Raw genomic sequence first — 21,235 nt, 5'->3', positions numbered from 1 at the left:
GCCTGCCAGCCAGAATGCAAAGTCTCTGCTATGTTCGGTGTGTTGGGAGACTGTGGGGTCCAGCACAAAAGTCACGGCTTCTTAAAGTGGCAAACCTGCATGGATCTGTACGCCAGATGCAACAGAAAAAGGTATTGTCCAACTTGCAATATAAAGTTTATAATGAGAGTATTTTGGGGGATATGCAGGATACAAAATGTGGTGTTGGGTGCCGGGCTTAAGGTCAGAGGAGTGTAACATTATAGAGTTGTGGGATAGGAGGGAGAGATGATGGAGCGTTTCGTACAAGTCAGATTTAAGGGCTGAATTATGGTCCAGAGATGGTTAGTTAAAATTAAATTATACTAATACTGCACTGAAACACAGACTTAAAGTTATTTGAATTAGTTATGGCAACTTTATCAGTTCAGTGCAACCAATGGGGCCTTCAAATGGGGTCGTGTTTACTGTATTCACGAGAAGAATCCATTTGAACACACCCCACCCTCTTGTGGTATTCACAACCTCATAAGTGGAAAGTTTGTGAAAGCTCAGAGTACTCAACTTGTGACATGCTTGTTGACGTTGTCAGAAATGGCGGAGGCCATGGAAGGTCTGGAAGGCCTGGATTATTTTGAAACACTGAAAACTACTAACAATATAAATCATTATTATTATTATTATTAGTAGTAGTAGTAGTAGTATTGTTAGTAGTGGTAAAAGTAGAAGGAGTAGGACTAGCAGTAATAGCAGTGGCAGTGTTCTTGAGGAAAAAAAGCTCTTATTTTGAAAATCCTCCACATACTACAAGTAGTTCTTCCTAGGTCAAGGGCAGAGCGAACAGAAAACACCCTTGTGAGTGCTGTACGGTCCATTCCCAATTTTGGCAGGGTTTTAAGTTCCTACTGAATTTCTCATTGTTCATATGTGACCTATAAAGGTGTCTCTGGTTATTATTGATTGTTTATTAATATGTGTAATTGATGATAATGGATATGATTACGGTCCAAGGACAGAGGGTGCTGCATGTTGTACATCTTCCTGTATGCAAGCCAGCATGCTTTTCTGGCTATTCTGACCCACAATCCTCTGCGCAGCGGATATAAGCAAGAGGGTCAAAGCTCAAAGTGCAATGTTATGATGAAGTAGTATGTCCCAATTGTATGCATACTGCATGCACCAGTACGTACTTTACAAGGGCAGCTGATGCTGAAAGTAAAAAGAAAAAGCATGTGATTTGGAATACAGCCACGGTCGTACTTACAATTAGATAGGTTAAAGCACACTTTTTTATTAAAAGAACAAATGAACAATGATTTATTTCATGGTGCAAGATAAAATGAATAGTGCTAAGTCTTTGGCAATTACACTCCATCGTGAGAAAGAAGAAAGAGGAAGAAAACACTCCCTAATACATTACCTTACTGCAGCTGTGGATTTCTAAGCAGAAATAGAAAATTAGACATGGGAGAAATGTTTACAAGTAAAACATGTTATAGTTATGCTTGCATCGACCCAAGTCAAGTGAGAACAGTGCAAAAGAGAGGTCGCGTGGGACCAGAAACCATAGAGAGGTCATGACAGACCAGAGCCTAAACCTGATTACTAGACGCTTATTTATAAACATGAAACACTTTTATGCCATTTATGTATATCTACATGTAAATTATAGCAAAAAGCAGCAAAGTCATTGGTACTGGTCCAGCTCTCCAATTAAAGGGTCAGGTTCTCAGCCCTACCGGTATAACTCGGTCAGGGACTCAACTGAAAACTGTATAAGCTGGTGGCGAGGAGACACGCCTAGCTTCTAACTGCCTAATTAAACGATATAATGTATATAACGTATTAAATTTACAGTGTATTTGAGTTACACACTAGTCCTTTAAATCCCATTCAACAGAACTTGTAGAAACAAGTGCCAAAAGATGGAGACAGCGATGAAGGTACCATAAGAGAACCTTGCAGTTACTGATTTAACCACAACACATACTGAATGAATGAATGAATGACTAATTTACTTTCTTGTCCGATCATTTACATAACCCATCCCTCATGGGATTATTCAGACACATTAACCAGCAACAAAACAAACAAACGATCTGGCATGTTAGACCACCATAAACTAACAGCACAGTACACCGGCATCATCCAAACATAAAATTAAACATCATCCAGACATAATCGCAAACGTGAACCTCCCACAACTAATGCTCCAGGATATCTCCCACAATGGAAATACAACAAATAAACAGTCACAGATATACAAACACAGCTCCCTAAGCACAAGACGCATACACAAATGCCAATCATGACAAAAGGCATAAGACTCTGAGGAATTTATCTATAGTACCTACTTTTCTCCTCCTATCCCATGCTTTAGAAAGAAATTCAGCAAATACAAAAACATTATCAAAAAGATATTCAATTAAGGCTCCAGTCTCCATACCTATCAAATCTAAACCGGGAACATGAACTTTTTTAAATAATATTTGTCGTCATGATAGACAAACTAAAATGAATTACTTCAAGTTCCACATTAAGTGAACCGTGATGCTTTGAAGAATGATGCAGAAAGTGAGTGGTTGTAGCTATAATGACGGCATGAGAGAGATAGAAAGATTGTGAATGAGATCCAATTCCAATCCGGTCCCTACACCCTCCCACTCTGTGACGGAGTGAACTCCGTTCGTAGTCCAACTCACAGCTGGATGAAGCACCATTCTTCAAGGTATAAAATACAGCGGCCACTTCTGGACGAACCTCCCTCCTTCTGGCCAGGAAATAAATCAGAATCAGAAATACTTTATTGATCCCCGAAGCTTCATTATTGAACCACTCTTAAAAATAGAGATTTGATTTTGTATCTCCGTTGTTCCATATTAAATAGTGTTGCAGTGAAAAATTGTGCTTACGGGATATATCTATCTATATCAAAGACCATGCAAGCAGAGCTTGTTTGTTGAAGTTAGAAAGGCAAATATGATTTTTTTTTCACTGTTATAATTGCACACTAATAGAAATTCTAATCCACCAACTTCAGAGAATATGTGATCAGAAATACGATTCCACATGGGCAATATAATTAAAATTGAATTTAAAGGGACTGTTTGTAACTTTCTACGCGTATAAATGTAGCGGGTCGGCACACATGCTCGTCGCATATGCGCGCTCGCGTGTGGCCGCTGTCTCCTCTGCCTGCTCGCAGACAGCGCGATCTCGCGTACTCGCTCCACCTCTAGATGTGAACGCGCGCTCACTCCACACTGCAGAAGAGTTAGTTTAGCTCTGAGAATATCTAGTGAATGTACAGGGGACGTTTGTGCAGAAATAAATGCTGCAGCTCTTCCAGACCAACAGAGGTTTCCCTTGTCTTGGGAAGTAACGGGGCTCCGCAGAGAGAAACGTTACTGTCTCGTTACCGACCGGTTGCCGGTGTCTTCCTCTGCCCCCGGCTGCGGGCGGAGGGTGTCGCTGTGTCGCTGTTAAGAAGCATTTCTGAAAGTTACAAATAGTCCCTTTAAGTAACCAGCGGAATCCATCTAGGAAATTGTGAGTAATACTGTGACATATGTAATGTCCTCTGTCATAATGTCTGAACATTAAATATGAAGCTAGAGCCATCGATCTTCTCATCTAATTCTCCGCCAGAAAGCAAATAAGCATATTTCCTAAAAAGTCAAACTTTTTGTTTAAAGCCTCTATTATTTCAGTTTATAATGTGTTGTAGTGTTGAGTCTTTGGGCCCCTGAGAGTCAGGGGGCCCAGGTCAGTTTCAGAGCTCCGTCCCCTCTTTGACATGAGATGAAACAAGTGTTTAACTGCTTGTCAAACTGTGTTTTAACTCCAGGTAATGGAAGACAACAACAAGCCATGGGCTCTGATCTCAGAGGTGGGTGAACAAGGTTTCATTGAAGAGGTCACTGACATAATGAAACATCACTTCCAACTCGTCTGCCACAAAGACTTCCTTCAAAACCCTCTGCTGCACGGTCCTAAAATCCAGGCCGTATTGATGTGGAACTCTTTCCCTCCAGCCGAGCCTTCGCTGCTCGGTTTGCTTCCCTCGCTGAAGGTGGTCGCAAATGCAGGAGTAGGCATCGACCACCTGGATGTGCCGTACATTAACAGTCTGGGAGTGAAGGTGACCAACACGCCCGGTGTTGTGAGCGATGCCACCGCAGATATCGCGATGGGTCTGCTTGTGGCATCGGCACGCAAGATCGTTGAAGGTGAGTTAAGTCAAGTCAATGCTCCTTAAAGTGGCATTGGTGATAAAACAAAATTCAGCTTGTCTGAGAGAATGTCCTGTTTTTCTGTAGGTCACCAAATAGCTGTTGACCCCAACACCACTTATATACCACAACGCTTGATGGGAGCTGAAGTCACAGGGTCGACTCTGGGGATTATTGGAATGGGAAGCATTGGCTGCAAAATCGCTCAAAGAGGCAAAGGATTTGACATGAAGATCCTGTATCACAACAGGAAAAGGAGGTAAAAGTTTATTGACAAAATACTTAATTTGATTAATTTAGAAATTCCTTACTTAGTTCTTAGTGCATTAAGCTACATTTTCAGACTAATTCATATCAAATTCAGGCATAATTCCTGAACGTATACTAAAAAAATAAAGATAGGAGAAAAGGTCCATGTAGGCTAAGTTCTTGCAAATAGGAAAAACAAAAACAGAGCCGTTTAGCTTGGATCCTGTGCTCGCCTCGCATAATATCATCCACTTTTAACCAAAAGTGGAAAAACGGCTCGTTTTGCTAACTTCTGTAAACACGACTATAACCAGATATTTTAAAGCAATGAATAAACAATGGCCCCGTTCAGACCTGGTATTAGGCAGGCTAAGAGCGCTTGTCTGCCTCGCAGCATGGAAACGGCGTTTGTGCTCTGTATCTTGACGGTACAACTGTATTTTATTAAAATATATCTTATCTAGAGGCTACATAATCTACAGAATATCAGATTAGGCACGCAAAGTTCATTATTATCATACTGATGTGGATGTGTCTGTGTTTTTGTTCCGGTGCTTCACACGGAGCTGACACCCGCTTGCCCACTCGCTCTCTCTCATCCCCGGCTCTCTGGAGCTCTGTACCCAGCTGTTGCTTGGCATTGGCAGCGGTGCCGGCGGCACGGAGGTCCCTGGGGACCACCGTTACAATAACCTCATATTTTGATGCAAACAAAATGTACCTGAATTCACGAATATGTAGGATATTACTACTGACATTCATGTAATATTACGTCACAACAGCTTCTGTATAAACCACGTGTTTACTACATGTTTATGTGCATATAGAGCGGGAAAGTGAGAGCTGCTCACAGAGACGCATTCTAATGCGAGGTGTGAACAGACTGTCCACCTGAGATCCGATCACTCAGGACGCATGTTAATGCCAGGTCTGAACAGGGCCAAAGTTAAGCTTTATCTTTTCTCTGTGCTGTTCAGGAGTGTTGAAGATGAGCAGGCGGTGGGTGCAAGTTACCGTGAGAATATAGACGACCTGCTGAGAGAGTCAGACTTTGTCATGCTGGCGGTCACCCTGACCCCAGAAACCAAAGACCTGATCAGCCACAGAGAGCTGTCCCTCATGAAACCCACGGCAACACTGGTCAACATCAGCAGAGGTAAGGATAATGTGTTCCCTAGACTTTACTAATCTTAGTTAAAGAATTTACTGTGAAGTTATTCTGAAACACCGATGTTAACTCTAATGTTGTACTTTTCATGCCTCAGGTCAGGTTGTGGATCAGGATGCTTTAGTCAAAGCTCTTCAGTCTGGAACAATTTGTGCGGCGGCATTAGACGTGACTCACCCTGAACCATTACCAAGGTCTCACCACACTCTTCAACCAGTTAACAATTCATTAAAGTGACATTATGTAACTTTTGAAAGAAGAACATTCTTACTCTTTGCTCAGTTCAATACACTAAGGAGTTTTGCTACTACAGTCTTACTTTAAATTAAAAAAACTGCTGTGTACTTTAAATTGAGTTAATTGGCAGCAAAAGTTACACTCTCACTTTGACTGCATGAAGATGAACCTTGACACACAAGGTATTCAGGGATCTCAGCATCTTACATACAGCGTAAAAGGACAGTACAATTACGTTACTATAGGTCAAAGTCAGTGTCATTCATACATTTCAAATGAGATACAATTGTTTTCATTTTGAGGTCAAGACTGTTTTTTGAAAAAAGTCAGTAGTAGTTATAGAGACCCTGCAGCTCTGTACAGCTCTGCGATCTTTTAGCTTGTTGTTTTGGTTTTCTGGCCCGCAACTTTGCTCTCATCAACCATGTTTCCAGCCGTAGCAGGCAGCTAGATAATAATAGTGAAAAGAAGCTGAGTTTAACATTTACCAACACTCAACCAACTCCATGCTGGCTCCTAACAACTCCTCTTCTTCATCTTGTACAGGGATCATCCTCTCCTTGGCCTTCCTAATGTGCTGATCACCCCCCACGTTGGCACCAACACTTACACTACAACAAGAAAGATGGTGCAGAGGATGGTAGAAAATGCTCTGGCTGTACTGAAAGGCCAACCTATTCCCAATGAAGTCAAACCAAAATTACTTCACTGATGTTACCTCACCTGTCTGTAGTTAGTAGGGCTGGGACGATCTCCCGATTGAATACTATTATGATACTTGGGTGCCGATTCTACAAGTATTGCAAAATCAATATTAGATTTATGTGATCTTTATTAACTTTTTTAACACTAGACCATGGGAAAAAGTTGAATTATACACTCCTAGGGACTTTTACTTTGGACAATGTCTAAATTAATACAGTAAAAATGTTTGATTTTCAGCATGTATGTAGTCTGAGATGTCCTGAAGTCAATTATATCATTATTTTTATATCAATGCAGCCGAAAGGCAGGCTGTCCTCTCTGCTTGGTTTCAAACTGACACACCGATAGCAGCACTCTGCACACAGCAGAGGAGAGACAGAGGAACAGGGGACCTCACAGCGATGTAACAAACCCGTTCTCATCCGTCAAATACGTCCGCAAAGCATCTAAATGGGGACATGTGCCGATCTGTATAATGCTTGTGCTTGGTATCAGAAGCCGAGGGGCATGACAAAGCGATGGTATTTAAACCCCCACGTGGGGCCCAAAGGCCGTTTGCAGACGCACAAAGGTAAAGCAAAATAAGAAGAAAAGCGAAAACATTATATTTAATATAAACACATTTCTAGTGGGGATTGAGAAGGATCATTTCTGTATCAGCCTATACATTGTTTTTTAGGAAATTGTTGCATATTATACCTTTAAGGTGGGCTGTTGAGGTGGACCAGCTGTTTTCTCATTTTAGTGACAAGCCGCTCCTTTGAGTTTTGGTGGACTGGCTGGTCAAGTGTGACATCTAGTGGTAAAATTTGGTACACCGCTACAGTGTTGTGGCTAGGGATGCTTATTTTGAAAAAAAAAATCTTAAACGATAACCCTTGTTAACCGATTATTAACCGTTAACCGACAAGATTTTTGCCTCGCATGCAGCGGTGCGCCAGCTGAAGTGTATGAGCACAACAGACAACTGAGTCCCCAGTTCACCCGTCAGGGAGAGTTAACTCAGTAGCCACGGTGCTGCGTGTAGTGTCGCGGACATGCAGCCACTTTCCCAGTAAAAGTCTCCACCGCACATTTAGTTTAGGGTTGCTCTTGGAGATGTTCTTGTGTTTCAAATACATGGGCCAGACGTGGCCATCGAACAGGCCGGGGGGGTCTGGCACCGTGTAGTTCCTAGAGCACCTCCTTGCAGGTTGTCAGCTGTGTTTCTGCCCGGCGTAACGACACTCTGCCTGCCCGGATTAAAGATAGCGATTGTCCGACAAACAGTGTGTTTGTGCTACGTTAGCATCTGTAGCTCTGCTGGTAGCTTCGTGCTCACCATTGTCACACACATACAGTCTGTGTCAGCATGGCACAACTTCAGTGAGTTTCCGACAGACCGTGTGTGTGTGTGTGTGTCGGCGGCGTTATAGCTGTGAACGTAGGTGTAGCAGACAATGTGTGTACAGTTTATTTGTTGATGAATAAATGCTACGAGGCTACAAATCCTTCGCTCAAGCGAGCTATAGACGGGAGCCAACTTCCCGTATCTGAAACGCCGGCTCAGACTCTCTTATGGTGGACCAGCTTTTCTGTTTTAAATGACAAGTTTTTCTCAGCTTTTTAGTTAATTATTAACATTTCTTTTAACCGTTTTAACCGATAGTGTTAATCGGTTAAAATGCTTAATGTCGGGTAACGGTTAAACGGTTAATTATTAGCATCCCTAGTTGTGGCTTAATATCAAACCGGTTTGACATTTTTTACAACGGCCCTACTCTATGTTATATAAACCCCGGAGTTAAAAGCCACATTGGATATTCTGCCCCTGGTGAAAATAGTATTTGCACACACGCATGCGCGCACACACACACACACGCACACAAACACAAACACAAACAAAGTACGAAGTTTATTTAACAGTTTGGCTCTGTGTCAAGAGCCCTCGTACTTTTTGTGAAGACTATCTGGTATTATTATAATTATTATTATATTATTATTATATATTACATTATGTATTTCCCCATGTTGTTATGTCTAAGTCACTTTTTGAAGTGTCTGTCAACATTATGGAAAGGACCCTACAGAGAAATGAAACGTTTTGCTTTCCGTTTGTCATTGTGTCAAATTTGTTGTGTTGGACTTCAGAAAGCGTAGAAAAAAAATATTGAGTGGCTTTGTCTTTTCTCCACCTGTTTTTCTCCACCTTTATTTGCTTAGTTAATTAGATGCTTGTGTATTTAGTCTGGGTTTTTTTCTCCCTGTGCCAGTTGTCAGTTCGTCATCTCTCCTTGTGTGAAGAAGTCTTACAGAGTTAGTTTCCCAGTGTTTTAGTGTCCGCTGTTTGTTTTTTGGATTTGCCTCTGTTACCTGCCTGTTTGTGGACTGCATCTAGTAAGTATATTTTTCATCATTAAATTACTGAACACCACCTGATGCCTCCTCAACAGTGTTTTCTGTGTTTGGATCCAAACCTGCTATTCATGAATTGCGACAGTGTAAACTGTTTTTCATGCTCTGAGATTTTAGATTTTTGGCTAATTCGCTTCTATAAGATGTCTTCTTTCAGTCTAGTGTGAAGAAAACATCTAAAATACACATTCAGGTGTTTATTTTAATACGCTATATTTGCCTCATTTATATTTAAAAATACAATTTCAATACCAGTAATACAAAAAACGATTTCCTTTTTGTAACTAATCAACTGGGGATGTTTCATGATTGATATCTATTAATTCTTTTTTTTTTTTACATTATTCACCTGTGGTGTCTTGCAAAATGTATGACATTTTAAAGTACATCTTTAAAGGCCATTTTCTCAAAAGGATTTTTTTTCCTCATACTCATACTGAGTCAGAAATCTCCACTTCAGTAGCACTTACATCCACCAGACTTCCCAGTTTCATTCCTATCTATATTCTGAAGGTTTCTACTGTAGGGTTTGTTTATATATCTTTCATGGCTTCATTTATAGAACATTTTATTACTAAAAACATGACAAACGGTTGACAGTATTTTCTGATTTATGGAGTGATAAAAAGAGATGTCAACAAATGAAACAAGAATTTTTAACCTAGCGTTATTCAATGTTCACAGCACATATTTAATGAGATAATGATTTGCATCTTTAAACATCAAATTTCAGAAAACTTGTAATACAAAAAAGTTATTATCTTAATCTAAGTAATCAACTGGGGAAGTTTCATGGTGATATCTTTTAGTTATTAGTTCATTTTTTTACCCTATTCACCTGGGGTGTCTCCCCTTAAATCATTGAACGCCACCTGTTGCCATCAGGGTTTTGTGTGTTTGGGTCCAAACCTGCTATTCCCAAATTGTGACAGGTAGTGATGTTAGATTGGTGATCAAATCTCTTTTTTTTTTTAACAAATCTTAAAGAGGAACACGTTAACTCGATTTGCAAGCATGGGTGAATCCAAAAACCTGCTTCTGTATGGTGCGTGTGCAGTTGTGCATAAGAGCCAGGTTAACTTCCGGGAAGCACTGCTCCAGATTCTTGTTCAGTGCAGCTCTTCATGAACCCAGTTCATGAGCACATACCCCTGAGCCGAAGAACCAATTGTGTATGAACATACACTCCTGAGCCGAAGAACCAATTGTGTATGAACATACACCCCTGAGCCGAAGAACCATTTGTGTATGAACATACACCCCTGAGCCGAAGAACCAATTGTGTATGAACATACACCCCTGAGCCGAAGAACCAATTGTGTATGAACATACACTCCTGAGCCGAAGAACCAATTGTGTATGAACATACACCCCTGAGCCGAAGAACCATTTGTGTATGAACATACACCCCTGAGCCGAAGAATCAGTCGTTCAATAGCACACACCAAGTGAATTCATGAATGAGTCTGTTAGTGTCTGGTGTGCTGTTTTGGCCAAGTCGTTGCTCACCACACACTATAGGAACAAAACTGTTAAATTTAACACAACATGTCGTTATGTGTGGGGTCTCTCACATTTTCAACATCTGTTAAGTTTTGTAAAATCTTTTAGTGTGGGCCAGCCTTAACACTCTGCCAGAAAGCAAATAAGCACATTTCCCAAAATTTCAAACTTTTTTTTTAAGCTTCTATTATTTCAGTTAATATAATGTATTTTAGTGCAAACAGTGCTAATAAACACATGGAGTCTTTGGGCCCCCGAGAGTCAGAGGGCAGTTTCAGACAACATATACACCACCTTTGTCCCCTCTTTGACATGAGATGAAACAAGTGTCTAACTGCTTGTCAAACTGTGTTTTAACTCCAGGTAATGGAAGACAACAACAAGCCATGTGCTCTGATCTCAGTGAAGGGTGAACAATGTTTCATTGAAGAGGTCACTGACATAATGAAACAACACTTCCAACTCATCTGTCACAAAGACTTCCTTCAAAACCCTCTGCTGCACGGTCCTAAAATCCAGGCCGTATTAATGTTTAAGGGCTACCCTGTAGCCGAGCCTTCGCTGCTCGGTTTGCTTCCCTCACTGAAGGTGGTCGCTGGCCCAGGAAAGGGCACTGACCACCTGGATTTGCCGTACATCGCCAGTCTGGGAGTGAAGGTGACCAACACGCCCGATGTGGTGAACGATGCCACTGCAGATATCGCGATGGGTCTGCTTCTGGCATCGGCACGCAGGATCGTTGAAGGTGAGTCAAGTCAATTTTATTTATATAAACTGAAATCATAAATCATACATTTTCTGAAAGGGCTTTATAATCTGTATGACATCATGTATCCCAAGACTCTCGAGGTCAAGGGTTAGCTGAATCCTTACAATTACATAAGACTTCTAGTTTTTTTACACTTATACAGCTTAAGAACAAGTCTGACAAAAATTGTAACTTAATGTGCTCATAAATTGTTTGTTACAGAAAGCCAAAAAAGAGGCGGCACATTCCTCAATATGGCATTGATAAAAAAAAAAAAACCTTCAGCTTGTCTGAGAGAATGTCCTGTTTTTCTGTAGGTCACCAAATAGCTGTTGACCCCAACACCACTTCAATACCACTAGACATAATGGGAGCTGAAGTCACAGGGTCGACTCTGGGGATTATTGGAATGGGAAGCATTGGCTGCAAAATCGCTCAAAGAGGCAAAGGATTTGACATGAAGATCCTGTATCACAACAGGAAAAGGAGGTAAAAGTTTGATGTTAAAATAGTTAATTTGGTAATTTAGAAATTCCTTACTTAGTTCTTAGTCAATGCATTAAGCTACATTTTCAAACTAATTCAAATCAAATTCTGGCATGTTAATGCCAGGTCTGAACAGGGCCAAAGTTAAGCTTTATCTTTTCTCTGTGCTGTTCAGGAGTGTTGAAGATGAGCAGGCGGTGGGTGCAAGTTACCGTGAGGATATGGACGACCTGCTGAGAGAGTCAGACTTTGTCATGCTGGCGGTCACCCTGACCCCAGAAACCAAAGACCTGATCAGCCACAGAGAGCTGTCCCTCATGAAACCCACGGCAACACTGGTCAACATCAGCAGAGGTAAGGATAATGTGTTCCCTAGACTTTACTAATCTTAGTTAAAGAATTTTCTATGAAGTTATTAACTCTAATTTTGGACTTTTCATGCCTCAGGTCAGGTTGTGGACCAGGATGCTTTAGTCGAAGCTCTTCAGTCTGGAACAATTCATGCGGCGGCATTAGACGTGACTCACCCTGAACCATTACCAAGGTCTCACCACACTCTTTTTTGAAAAAAAGTCAGTAGAAGTTATAGAGACCCTGCAGCTCTGTACAGCTCTGTCATCTTTTAGCTTGTTGTTTTAGTTTTCTGGCCCGCAACTTTGCTCTCATCCACCATGTTTCCAGCCGTAGAAGGCAGCTAGCTAATAATAGTAAAAAGAAGCCTTTTCGGCTCCTAACAACTCCTCTTCTTCATCTTGTACAGGGATCATCCTCTCCTTGGCCTTCCTAATGTGCTGATCACCCCCCACGTTGGCACCAACACTTACACTACAACAAGAAAGATGGTGCAGAGGATGGTAGAAAATGCTCTGGCTGTACTGAAAGGCCAACCTATTCCCAATGAAGTCAAACCAGAACTTCTTCACTGATGTTACCTCTTCTGACTGTAATTAGTGTTTTGCAATATGAAATCAATAAATTCGTTTTTACCTGTTTTGTGGTTCTATCAAATTATATGCCATTATAACTGTGATAAACACGTTTATGTTACAATAAGATAACTAATCATTTGCAAATGTTTAATATCACTCGTCTGTAAACAAATGTTGGATATGAAATTACATAATTACACAATGATTTTAACAATAACGTGGGGCCGGGATCGCCAGCGATGTGAATGAAAATGGGTTCTTTGGGTACCCACGAGTCTCCCCTTTCGTATATATATATATATGTATATATATATATATATATAGTCTATAATTTTATTAAAAATTACATTTTATCATATTTGCAATTACAACTTCAGTTTGATTGTACATGTTTTGAAGATAATAAAGGTACAAATCACAATGAATGTTGCACCGGTGTTCATTATCTTTTGTTGATCATTTGCTGAGGCAATACATGTTGTTATTCATAGATATAAAACAGTTTTATATCTATGGTGTTATTATTATAACATGCATTATTACACAACTGTTGATTTCCCTTTCACTCATATTTCTGATTTTACAGTCACTTTCATCTCAAACTGTATATGTTAGCTTTTCTATTACTTTATTTGTACGTACATATTTGGGGCTTTTTATGGCTAAATTGAATGTTTTACTCTAATTATTATTATTATTATTATTATTATTATTATTAGTGATCACAGCAACAGTGAAAATGCAGAAAATGTGGAACAGCGGCCTCTACGGTCACAAATTTCAGTGTAACACCTGTTGCTTCCGCTAACGTTCTTCTTTTGACTGATGTCCCCTAATGTTCGTGTATTCTCCTGCTCTCTTGAGGTCTCAGTTAAACTTCAAAGCCGTCTCGCACCACTGTTTACCCCAAATACTCCGCTTCTTCTTCTTCGTGAAAGTGTCTTTAAGCTTTTCCTCTGGTCCTCCTCCTGTTTTTATGATTTATTCTTTTGAAAATGTCTCTCGTTGCGTCTTATATCATGTCATTTTAACGGTGGGATTAACATAGTTTACTATCGCTGCATTTTTCCCCCATATCAACTGTCGAAAAGGCGTCAAACATGTCTAACGGCAAGTTCAAAAAGAAATATTGTTGCCATCTTGCTGATCTCTAATTTGTATTTATTTTTTTTATTTCAAAATGACAGTATCCATAGTAACAGCAGAAAAAATTAAGAACAGTTACATAAAGAAGAAGCATAGCGAAAACATAAACAAAGAGCTGTGCCAAACATAAAAGGACAACAGAAATGAAACAAAACAAACATAAAATAAAAAAACAAAAACAAAAAAAAAAGACCACGTGAGAGTATGACAATAATTTCACTTAAAAACATTAAAGATATTGCAAACATTCATTGTTTTCATTGCTTTTTTTGTTTTGTGAGGAAGAAATTGTTGACAGATATAATTCCATTTCTTTCATAAATGCAAAGAAATTAGGCTTTTTTTTGGTAAAGTTACTTGTGAATGTGGAACTTCGCGAGAATTAAAATTAAACTAATATGAAAAAATGCATTACTGTCTTTGTCACTGTAATCATAGCAACCAAATATAATATTTCTATAGTACAGGACAAAATATGAGTAAATGTTAACAAGTATAAAATTATTGACATCTTTCCACAAAAATCACATGTAAATTTACAGGACCAGAATAAATGAGAGCAAGTTTCAGGATGTGATTCACAGAATGAACAATTTACATCTATGTCACTCTTTAACTTTTGCAGCAGTGTGTGATTGTTATTTTATTTATTTTTTATTTTTTTATTATTATTTCAAAATGACAGTATACATAGTAACAGCAGAAAACATTAAAAACATTTACATACAGAAGAAGCATAGCGAAAACATGAACAAAGAGCTGTGCCAAACATAAAAGGACAACAGAAATTAAACAAAACCAACATAAAATAAAAATAAAAAAACACACAATAAATAAATAATAATAATTAAATAATAATTTCACTTAAAAACTTTAAAGATATTGCATACAATCATTGTTTTCATTGCTTTTTTGTTTTGTGAGGAAGAAATTGTTGACAGATATAATTCCATTTCCTTCATAAATACAAAGGCTTTTTTTTGGTAAACAGAAAGAAGGAACAATTTATATCTATATGTTACTCTTTAACTTCTGTAAGAAATGTTTCACTTGCTGATCTCTAATACATCCAGAAGAGTGTAGATCTTTGTGGAGCTGCAGGTTGACCGTTAATATGCCTGATTTTAATATCCTAAAACATTATTTAAAATATATCTCCTAAAAAAAGAAATATAGACCTATAAACACAGATTGTGATAGCCGGTACAGACCTTTAAGAAATAGTTTTTTTTACCCCTGAAATAAACCTTTCTCAGAGACATTTTCATTCAGGCATTTTTACAGCAGCTACTAAAACTGTTCAGTCATCAACAAGCGACCCCAGAAAGACTTCACCAAGCAGGCATGACAATAAAACTATCCTGATAAAATAGATATAAATAACATAACTACTCAGTAAAACACTTGTTTGGCTTCGTGTTTGTTTGCTAGTTAAACGGCAACATGTTTATCTCTTCACAAAACTCACCAACCTGCTTCAAAGATTTCACCCTCCTCATGGTGAGTCTGTGGTTTCACTTATACACAGATAGTGTGTGTTATTATTATTATTAATACTAAAGAGTTCTGTGCTTCAGCCTTGTAGGTTCATTTTTTAGTCTAGTTAGATTGTTGTTATATAAAATGGGAACACATTCAAGTCAATTTTATTTAGATATAAAGCCCAGAATCACAGATTTGCATCAGTATTCAGATTACTAAAGTAAAAGTACAAATACCACACTGTTAAAATACTCAATTACAAATAAGAACAGTAAGAATAAACGGCACTTGTGACTGTTATACTATTATGTATAGTGTGTAGTATGTGTGGTGTGATCTATATAGACATTTAACACTACGTTAATTACAGATAGTGTGTTTAATGCTTGTTATTATTATTATTATTATTAAAGAGTTAAGTGCTTCAGCCTTGTAGGTTCATTTTAGACTAGTTTGTTTTTTTTGTTATATAATGGGAACAGATTCAAGTCAATGTTATTTAGATATAAAGCCCAGAATCACAGATTACAGGAAGTATTCAGATCCTTTACCAAAGTAAAAGTACCAATACCACACTGTTAAAATACTCAATTACAAATAAAAAGCAGTAAGAATAAATGGCACTGTTATACTATTATTTATATATATATTGTTATATCATTAGATTATTATTACTCATGCACATTTATGTATTAACTATTGTATATAGTGTTGCAATTCATTATTATTTGACATTATGGATTAATCATCAGATTTTTTTCCTCAATAAAAATAAATAAAATACATTTTTGGACAAAAAACAAAAAGACTGAAACAATATGTTATCAAAACATTTGCTAATTTATTGTTGTTTGTTCTTCCCCCCAGCCAGCAGTGGCTGTTGGTAATGTGGGCCAGCTGGCTGTGGACCTCATCGTGTCCACTCTCAACATGAGCAGAGTGGGCTACATACACACAGACTGTCTCATCCCCATGACTGGAAACAACCCGTACGCCACCTGCAAAGAGGATGCTGAGGAGCTGCACACCCCTGCAGAAGGTACCATCTAAGTAAATGTGCAAGTTTCACCTGTGAAATATGTTCTTTATTCGACTAGCACTGAGGGCCTGTTTGAGGTACTTTGTAAACCCTTAAATTCTGCTAATATAACTAATACAAAATGTGTTTTTTGCTAACCTGCATGTGTCGCAAAAACACTGATCTGTACTGAAAGTTAAGAAATGTGCTGTAATGTTTGACAAACAGGCCATGTCTCCTGTCAGTTGCTTTGGATCCAGTTGTCTTTTTGTGTCACTCTACCTAAATCATTGGTTGTCAAGGACTAAAGTGAAGACTGACTGTTGTTTGTTTACCGAATACACCAAAACATGGTCTCAGTGTGTGTCGGAACACCGTGAATAAGTTGTGAGACAGGTCATCAGCGGTGTAATTTGTCACCGCTGTGAAGTGAAAAGAAATCCGACACATTCAAAAAATCTAAATCCACAATTAATTTGTCAACTTTTTCTCATCAACAGTTTACACAGCAGCAGATCTGAAGATCGCAGTTCTTCAAATCAGGGCGCCAATTATTCAGGTGAAACCACCGTCTGCTGCATCAGCATGAGTTGATTCTTCATTTTTTTGTTTTTTTGTTTTTTGAGTCTGAGGCCGTTTTAATTGTATAAACTATTTTTTTAGCTGCGATGTGTTTTAAGAGAGCATCAACGACATCTTTATCTTCCATGATGATGTAGTTTGTGTTTCCAAGGACGTAGAATTAAATTGGCATAACAGTATTTGTAGCTCTAACCTTTTTTTTTTAATTGCAGACAAAATCCAAAAAGTTCCGTCAGCTGCTCGTGTCTTGGATCAAAACCAGCGGCTTCTCCAGAACCGTAGTTCTGTCCAGCAGCCAAGCCTACCAGAGGGATGACCAACAGATGCAAGGGTACCTTACCATGCACTTCACATCACCGCTGCATGTCTTTGCCTGTGCTGTTTACAATCATCTCTAATAACAAATGTGTTTCCATGTCAGCACTCCTTTGAGGTACCTGGTCACTCCGTCCCTGCTGAAGGTGAGCGCGGATGCGTTAAAGGAGCTTGGCTGGAGGGAGATGGAGCGAGTGGCGGCCTTCCCGGGGCTGACCGACGCCAACGCAGAGCCACGCCTCTACATCCCTGGAGGAGGAATAACCAAAGGACTCTACACAGACAGGTAACGCTGCATCAGCCTGTTGGCAACTTCCTACAGACCTCAAATCATGATTGATCTGAAAGAACACAAGGAGACATTGTACTATTTGTGTTCATTTTAAGTTTTGAAAGATGAGGCTATTTTTTTTAGAAGTTCTAATGACTCATTTTTATATACGTAAGTTTAAGAAGTAAAAATAGGGTTGTAACTGCCTTCTGTCTATGAGACATGAGTCATCATGGTTCTGTATAATTAACCAATTACAGCAACAAACTGCACGTTGAGCTGGTTTATTCATGCAGCATTCTGATGTAACTCACTAAGTGCACCACCTGTGTGATGGCCGTTAAACATGTCTGTATTCTTTGTCTTAATTAGGGCTGCAACTAACGACTATTTTGATAATCTGTCGATTATTACTTTGGTGGATATTAAATCAGATAAAAAGAAAAAAAGAAGAAAAATGTTGTTATTTCCAGCTTATTATTTAAAAACAAAACGTATTCCTCATTTTCTTGTACAATGCTCTTTTACTACAATAAAAAAAAAAAATTAAATACATGGACATTGGGGATGCAGACATGCACTAAGAATAAAAAGGAAATGTAATTTAATATATATATATATATATATATATTTGATGAGATATTGCTCAAGTTTCTGTTGCGAAGAAATAAAGGTTTCACTTTAGACTGTCTCTGACTAATGGCTACATGGCTACATAACGTTTTGCAATACTCCATTGTCTCTCTGACCTAATTTCAGCTAATTAACATTAGCTAAACCTGCATCTCCACGCAGATTTGTGTCCCTTTTGACAGACAAAAGCACTAGTGGTTAATTTAAAAACAAACATAACGGACAGAAATACCCTCCGTCTGTTTTCTCTCCGTGTTGTGATGAATCAACGTCATGCATCATAACATAGACCCAACTAATCGATGGGGAAATCTGTTGCCAACTGTTTTTTATAATCGGTTAGTTGTTGCAGCCCTACTCTTAATAATGAAAATGTTGCCCTTCTATACAATTCTAACAGACTGCACTGAAAAAAACATGCTGAATCCGAAAAACAAGCATCACACTAATTTAGATGATTATACTATAAAAGGTAAAGCTACCTTTTCTGTCATGATACGAGAGATCGCTGGTAAACCTGCAGAATATCCCTAGTATGATAATATCAAAACACACTTTCTCAACTACAATATATATTTTTTTATTCAGCAAACTGAAACAGTGTGCTCTAATAGGTTTTTGATCAGGGGTGTTGTTTTATGTGTCTGACCGTGTGTGCTGGATGTTGTGTTCAGTTGTGCAGAGGACCTCCCTCTGGCTGTGCTGCTGCTCTTCTGTTCAGAAGGCGACAACGTCCCAGACGCCTTCACGCTTGTCAACCACCTCAACGACTGGCTTCATTTGCTGGACAATCCTGTAAGTGACAAACTGACAGCCTTATGTACACAGTTAGATTACACCGCCATTCACTTCTAATTCTTTTCAGTACGGTAAGAAAATAAACTTGCAGAGAAACTTGCTTAAGAAAAGTATTCTGTCATAGTGGACAACATGCTTAGTTTGATTCAGAACTCGCTATATACTATAATGTGTGACTTACAGGGATAGTGTGGGTGTTTTGAAGTGGGGTTGTATGAGGTATTTATCCATAATCAGTGTATTATCTACAGTAGATGACGGTCGGCACGCCTCCAGTTTGGAAAAACAGACAGGAGTTACTGCACCTGTCACTTGGGATGTAGGTGAAACATATTTTAGCCACCTAAAAAAAAATCAATACCCGTTTAAGTGTACGCTATATTTAGACTATTTTCACCACTTTACCTTGTCGTCAGACAGCCCTTTCCAACGGGGAACTGAAGCCGTTATATCCATCTATGCTCTCTTCAAAGCCACCAGACTCCTTTAACAAAAACAGTAATTTTACCTCGCAGAACACAGGAGTTGCTGGTCTGCCGCTGCCTCGATCGGTTAGTTAGTTTGTGTTATTGTCTAACCATTTAAAACACCCGAGTTGCACAATAACCCAAACAAACTAACTGATCGATGCAGCGGTAGACCAGCAACCCCCGTGTTCTGCGAGGTTAAATTACTGTTTTTGTCAAAGGAGTCTTGTGGCTTTGAAGAGAGCATACTGTAGATAACGGCTTCAGTTCCCCGTCAGAATGGGCTGTGTGACGGCAAGGTAAAGCAGTGAAAATACTGTCTTCTAAATATAGCGTACACTTAAACTGATAAAGATTTTTTAAGGTGAGCCTTTCTTTTAGGAGGCTAAAATATGTTTTTCTGCTGCCTCCGTCCACAGCAGTACATTGCTTTGCTTCTGTGTAGTAACTCCTGTCTGCTTCTCCAAACTGTGGGTGTGCCGACCATCATCTACTGTAGGTAATACACTGACTACGGATAAATACCTCATACAACACAACTTCAAAAAAAAGCCAAACTATCTCTTTAAGATTATAACTTTCTAATTATGGTTTTGCTTGATTCCCATTTCAGAGCCAAAAGCCCAACAAATGGAACATCCCAACTTCCTGGAGTCTTCTTTTTGGCAGTGGCTTGCCTCCAGCACTGTTCTGATACATCTATATTTAGTTTTTGGAGCTCATAATTAGCTTCTGGGAACTGCAGCAAAGTCTGATATATGTATTATATTGAGTCTACCTGGTCTGGACATAAAACTTGGTTGTAAACTGACCCCCATAAGAACCCTGCCACTCTCTGACATCTATCGCAGTCTCCTTTTATTTTGGTAATAAATCTTTCAGTTGTACAATAAACATTACGTCATTTACAGGAATCTAATACTATTTCCAAGTATTGCAGAAGTTGAATGTTTTTTTTCCAATAAAAGATTGCGACAAGAAGCCAGTGTGAATTTATCTAAAAAGGTCAAGAACTTTGATTGTGTACTCTCACTGGACCCGGCCTCTGCCCGCTTGACTGAAAGTGGTTGGCCAAGTGCCATACTGTATTCCTGGCAGCCCCGCCTCTGTAATTTGATTCCTTTCTACAAACATGTTACAACTACTTACACAGTAATATAAAAAAAAAAAAAAGACAGCACTCCAATTCATACACTGATGTTATAAAGCTGTTTTGACAAGTTTGTGGTTTTCCTTTCTGTCTGCATCATTGTTTGGGTGGTTTCTGTGTAGGACTGCTGGTGGGAAAGGAATGTCTTGACAGCATTTTTAAAGAGAAAACCATAAAATTACAGTTTGGCTCTGAAAAAGGGACATAAATAATGCTGGCCCTAAAAGTAATATTAATAGATATTTACCATAGACACATTTGTCTTTTTTAGGGGTATCTTTAGGGGGAGATAGCAGTTCAACAGTAGATGCCACATAGTAGTGGTGTACATCATTCATAAATCGGAAATAAATAATTATTTGCATTATTTGATGGCCATTCCCATGCTCACTTCTTTCTCATAAGTTGTTGCAGCAATTTTGAGGTTGATACCATTTGTTACACAGATTTGGTGCTAAATTTAACCATTTTTACCACTCGACACTGACCAATAATCCCTCCAAAATACCACATTAAGACACCAAGACCTTGAGGAACACCATAGAAAAATCATTGGATCCACAAGAGTCTCAGCTTTACAGTCATACCCAATTCAATTTATGCAATTCAAAGACTGTTTAGGGACCCAAGTATGCAGAAATATTTTTCGAATACGTGAAAATAAAACATTTATACTGCATGCAAAAAACAACTGCAGGTGATTATCATAAAGTTGGCATGTCTGTAAAGGGGAGACTCGTGGG

At 38.9% G+C, this 21,235-nt stretch overlaps 3 protein-coding genes across 4 annotated transcripts; all 3 read left to right on the top strand.

The window, feature by feature from the left end:
* LOC141754998 (putative 2-ketogluconate reductase) lies at positions 1 to 8,983 on the top strand. Of its 2 annotated transcripts, none has more exons than XM_074614528.1 (6): positions 1 to 131; positions 3,827 to 4,208; positions 4,299 to 4,470; positions 5,438 to 5,616; positions 5,726 to 5,822; positions 6,412 to 8,983. In XM_074614528.1, the coding sequence occupies exons 1-6, from the start codon at positions 15 to 17 to the stop codon at positions 6,575 to 6,577; spliced, it is 1,113 nt and encodes a 370-aa protein (XP_074470629.1). In that variant the 5' UTR covers positions 1 to 14; the 3' UTR covers positions 6,578 to 8,983. The 2 variants fall into 2 exon arrangements, with proteins under 2 accessions (XP_074470629.1, XP_074470630.1); XM_074614529.1 differs by lacking the exon at positions 1 to 131 and adding an exon at positions 785 to 834.
* A 1,850-nt stretch (positions 8,984 to 10,833) lies between these two features.
* Positions 10,834 to 12,929, top strand: LOC141754916 (putative 2-ketogluconate reductase). Its single transcript, XM_074614348.1, has 5 exons — positions 10,834 to 11,212; positions 11,533 to 11,704; positions 11,877 to 12,055; positions 12,149 to 12,245; positions 12,462 to 12,929. The coding sequence occupies exons 1-5, from the start codon at positions 10,834 to 10,836 to the stop codon at positions 12,625 to 12,627; spliced, it is 993 nt and encodes a 330-aa protein (XP_074470449.1). The 3' UTR covers positions 12,628 to 12,929.
* Positions 12,930 to 15,072: 2,143 nt separating this feature from the next.
* psmg2 (proteasome (prosome, macropain) assembly chaperone 2) lies at positions 15,073 to 20,323 on the top strand. Its single transcript, XM_074614527.1, has 7 exons — positions 15,073 to 15,276; positions 16,126 to 16,297; positions 16,777 to 16,835; positions 17,071 to 17,189; positions 17,280 to 17,459; positions 18,752 to 18,872; positions 19,956 to 20,323. The coding sequence occupies exons 1-7, from the start codon at positions 15,220 to 15,222 to the stop codon at positions 20,034 to 20,036; spliced, it is 789 nt and encodes a 262-aa protein (XP_074470628.1). The 5' UTR covers positions 15,073 to 15,219; the 3' UTR covers positions 20,037 to 20,323.
* Positions 20,324 to 21,235: the final 912 nt, after the last annotated feature.

This window comes from Sebastes fasciatus, chromosome 17 (assembly GCF_043250625.1).
Source record: "Sebastes fasciatus isolate fSebFas1 chromosome 17, fSebFas1.pri, whole genome shotgun sequence".
Classification (NCBI taxonomy): Eukaryota; Metazoa; Chordata; class Actinopteri; order Perciformes; family Sebastidae; genus Sebastes; species Sebastes fasciatus.
Note: the sequence above shows the minus strand (reverse complement) of the source record. Positions and strands in the feature narration are given on the sequence as shown.